The 4,104-nt window shown below is 47.8% G+C and overlaps 1 protein-coding gene across 1 annotated transcript; it reads right to left on the bottom strand.

Annotated features, from left to right (window-relative positions):
• Window positions 1-1,611: 1,611 nt before the first annotated feature.
• LOC136545463 (adenylate isopentenyltransferase 5, chloroplastic-like) lies at window positions 1,612-3,146 on the bottom strand. Its single transcript, XM_066537478.1, has one exon. It carries the CDS (start codon window positions 3,040-3,042, stop codon window positions 1,954-1,956), a length of 1,089 nt encoding a protein of 362 aa, XP_066393575.1. The 5' UTR covers window positions 3,043-3,146; the 3' UTR covers window positions 1,612-1,953.
• Window positions 3,147-4,104: the final 958 nt, after the last annotated feature.

Genomic DNA, 4,104 nt, shown 5'->3' on the forward strand with positions numbered 1-4,104 from the left:
AGTTCTAATAAAAAATCCACACTAGTCCAAATCCATGGATCATTGTTGGATCTAAACCTGACATCACTGCTAAATCTGACAGAGGGCAATAGCATGTCACTGCCGGTTTTAGACCCGACAATGACTGGACGCCATTGTCGGATATCACTGCCGGGTGTACTCATTCACCGAGGATTATGCTCCCCCTAGCAGTGATAACATGAGTATCACTATCGGGTTGATACCATACTCGGCAGTGATTGGGTAATTGTCGTTACCGGGTTAGACCAGTACCTGACACTGAGTATGGCCCCGTTCGTTTCACTGAAAAAACAAGTCGAAACACTGTTTCTGACTTATTTGTTGTGAGAGAAAAATACTGTTTCAGCTAAAAAAACTAAAAAAGACGAATTATAAGAGAAACGAACATGACATATATTGTACTCATCGATGGTTTGGTGGCTTCAACCCAGCTGTAGTCTTTATTTCCCAATTATTTGTTGATATATTTTATTATTACATTTAAATAGAAGTTACTGTGTAAGATTTGTATATGAAATAATATTAAAATGCATGACATATATATCATTACCATCAAGATTATACTTTACTTACTTGGCATGAGTCGATCGATAATGTATATGTTACAATAAATAACCTGATATATATAGATACAGCAGCTGTTTTTTTTATAAATATATAGCTGTTTTTTTTTTTTTAATTTGTGCTCATGTGCAAACCACTAATACTACAGGAGTCAACTACAAGACAAAAATATTCAAATGTTGCAAAGTGTGTTGAGTGCACGTGTATGTTGTGAGCGTCTGCATCTATACTTATGTAATTCGCAAAAAAAAAATTATCTCACTCATCAGACAGGCAGACACGACAAAAAAAAAAAAAAAAAAAAACTGAACGGCTCGATTGTACACACTCGATTGGGCGCACAACAATGTTTGCACGACCAAATTAAAGAAAAACAAAAATAAGCATCATTTCACAGAATGTACAATAACAGAAATTGGTGGCAAAAAAGACAAGTGAAAAGTTGCAGCAGGCGCTAACTCGTGCAAATGCATTGCTCGAATATACATGCAACACACTCATCTGTATCAAGGGCTCTATATATCTGGCTGGCCATATATGATCATATATCCACTCTTCCGTCACAGCTTCTCCTCCTTCCAACGCACGATTCTCGAAGCAATAATTACGCTAATCTCTATAGATTTACTATTTACTACTTAGGCTGTGTTTAGTTGTGTGAAATTTAGAAATTTGTCTACTGTAGCATTTTCGTTTTTGTTTGGCAATTAATATTCAATCATGGACTAATTAGGCTCAAAACGCTTGTCTCGTGATTTCCAACCAAATTGTGCAATTAGTTTTTTTCATCTACATTTAATGCTCCATGCACGTATCGCAAGATTCGATGTGATGGCTACTGTAGCACTTTTTAGGAAAAAATTTTGGAACTAAACAAAGCCTTACTACTTGCGATTCCCATGTACATATGTTCTGACGTACTACTAAGAGAAGGACAATAATAGACTTATAACCAAGTTAGGTAGCATTTTTTTTTGCTGATGTAGAGAAGAGGAGAGAGAAGAGAGCTTAGCTCTTATTCTAGCACTAAGCTAGCCACAGAAGCATAGACATTTGTGGACCCAAACAATAGTGTATGTAAGGAGGAGTAGGAAAAAGAAAATAAAATAAAGCATTACATAATAATAAAAAACTTTTTATAGCCAAATAAGAAACAACTATTGTATGACTTGGCTCTTATAGCTAAACAGTTGGCTCTGTTATTGACCGCTCTAGTTATGCTCGCCATTCCCCTCGCTCTCGATCACTCACTCCTTTCTCCTTGTGGACGATCTCGGCCAATGCCATCGCACCAAGTAATGGTGTCGTTAATGGCTACTCGTGAATGCTGTGGTGCAGCTGCCAACGCCGATCAAGGAGCTTCGTTCGTTATCCTGCGACGGCCGCTGCCGGTGCAGGAGCGAACACGGGCACTGCTTCGGCCGCCGGTAGATCATTGGCGGCGGTGGCGTCGTCGTTGCGTAGGAAGGAGCGCACCGCGTCGATGCACGGCGCGGCGACGAGCCGCTGCCACGCCTCGTCGGCCGCGTCGCCGCGCCTCCGGAACACCTCGGTGGCGTCCACGCGCCGGACAACGCCGCCCCACAGCTTGGCCAGCCGCTGGATCTTGGCGCGCTGCCGGCACGAGAGCCGGCGGGTGTTGGCCTTGATGTCCTCGATGGCGGCGGCCAGCAGCCTGGCGCGCTCGTCCTCGTCGTCTCCCGACCACCGCAGGTACGCATCGAGCTCCGGCGCGCCAATGGCGCGCCAGATGCCGCGGGAGTAGTCGGTGCGGCGCGGGTCGAAGGCGGCCGCGACCTCGTCCACGAGGCCGCGGGCGCACATCTCGTCGACGCGCCGGGCCACGTAGCCGTGCACCACGGCGCGCTGCACGTCCACCCACAGAAAGCAGCAGTCGTAGCGGTCCCGGAACGCGCGGCGGTCGCCGTCCACGAGCTCCTCCACGTACGAGTTGGACCCGCCCGCGATGATGGGGACGCGGCCCAGCGAGGTGATCGCGCACGCGGCGCGGGACGCCTCGCGGCGGAAGTCCGCGGCCGTGAACTCTTCGTCGGGGTGCGCCACCCCGAGCAGGTGGTGCGGCACGCCGGCGCGCTCCGACTCGGTCACCTTGTTCGTCGTCACCTCCAGGCCGGCGTGCAGCTGGATCTTGTCGGAGTTGATGACCTCGCCGCCGAACTGGAGCGCGAGGTCCACCGCGAGGCGCGACTTGCCGGTCCCCGTGGCGCCCATCACCACCACGGCCTTGTGCTTTGCTCCGACGACGTGCCTATTGCTGGCACTGACCAGCGGTGGTGGCGGTGGCGCCGGTGGCAGGGGGAGCGCCATGCCGCGTTCCAGCTGCCTTAGGTCGATGGACGGCGGCAGCGGCGGCACTACTAGCTGCCTTTTTGGGAGGGTGGTGGTGGCGGCGGCAGCGGACACCGCGGCGGCCGTGGGCGCCAAGTAGAGTGACATGGTTCTTGTCGCTGTCGTTTAAGTTGCTTGTTAACTATACTTAACTAGTTGTTGCTTGGGTCAAGAAAATCGAAGTCTTTGAGATCTTCTGGTAGTTAGTTTTGAGTTGGCTGCAGATCGATGGATGTGCTGGGTGGCTATTTATATTGTGCTGGCTAAACAAGTGGGACAAAAGGATCCTCCCCATTGCAATACAAAATGAGAAATGCATTCCTTTGGGGTAGATTGAAAACAAAAATTTATGAGATAAAGATTCAGATACCATGCCCATTGATGGAGTGGGAATAGTACGTATGTATGCTAGCTTCATGTATCAATTTGGGCCTTGTTTAATTTGAAGCTCTCTGGAATTTCAGAGGAATTTCATATATAGCAGTTTCATTCTTGTAGGATTTGAGGAAAAAGAAATCTCCCATTTTTAAGTTCTACAATCTCCTCGACGATCTTATGTATTTAATTGATGAGGGCTAACAGGAATTTGGATCCCAGAATGCTCATAGCCGTTGTGAAAGTGGGGTTGGATAAAATGGTGCTTCTTTTAATTCTTATATGTGGCGATCGAAATGGTGGTGAGGCTAATGCATGAAAGAGAAGGGTATTTGCTTTGGAAAAAGGAGGACAAAAGGAGAAGTAAGCAGAGAACATATTTTGAAGGTACTACACAACTACAACCTTTTGTTTTTTTTCTCGATTGGATCTTTTATCTGTTTTTCATTAAGAGGAAAGGCCAAAATACGGATACAAAGGACTCCCAAGTAATCGAAGGATTACCGACGGAATCCCAAAGACACAAATGAACAGTAAGAAAACATGAGGAGAACCTCCACCACAACAGACCAATTGTCTATGCCTGCCAAGAAAAATACATCCGCGCAATGGTCGCCAACAGAGGGTGGGTGAAGCCGTGGTGGCAAAGCATCCACCGGTAGAAAGCACAGCTTCCATCCGCAAGCGACCAGGTAGCCGCTGCGGAGAGCACAGCATCCATCCACAAAGCGACCAGGTAGCCGCTTCGAAGGAAGGCGACAATGTCCGCCAGCGACCAGGTAGCCACTGCGTACA

The sequence above is a fragment of the Miscanthus floridulus genome, chromosome 3 (genome assembly GCF_019320115.1).
Source record: "Miscanthus floridulus cultivar M001 chromosome 3, ASM1932011v1, whole genome shotgun sequence".
In the NCBI taxonomy this organism is placed as follows: domain Eukaryota; kingdom Viridiplantae; phylum Streptophyta; class Magnoliopsida; order Poales; family Poaceae; genus Miscanthus; species Miscanthus floridulus.

Excerpts from the sequence above, each read along its gene's own strand:
- LOC136545463 (XM_066537478.1), bottom strand. The coding sequence starts at position 3,042 with ATGTCACTCTACTTGGCGCCCACGGCCGCCGCGGTGTCCGCTGCCGCC.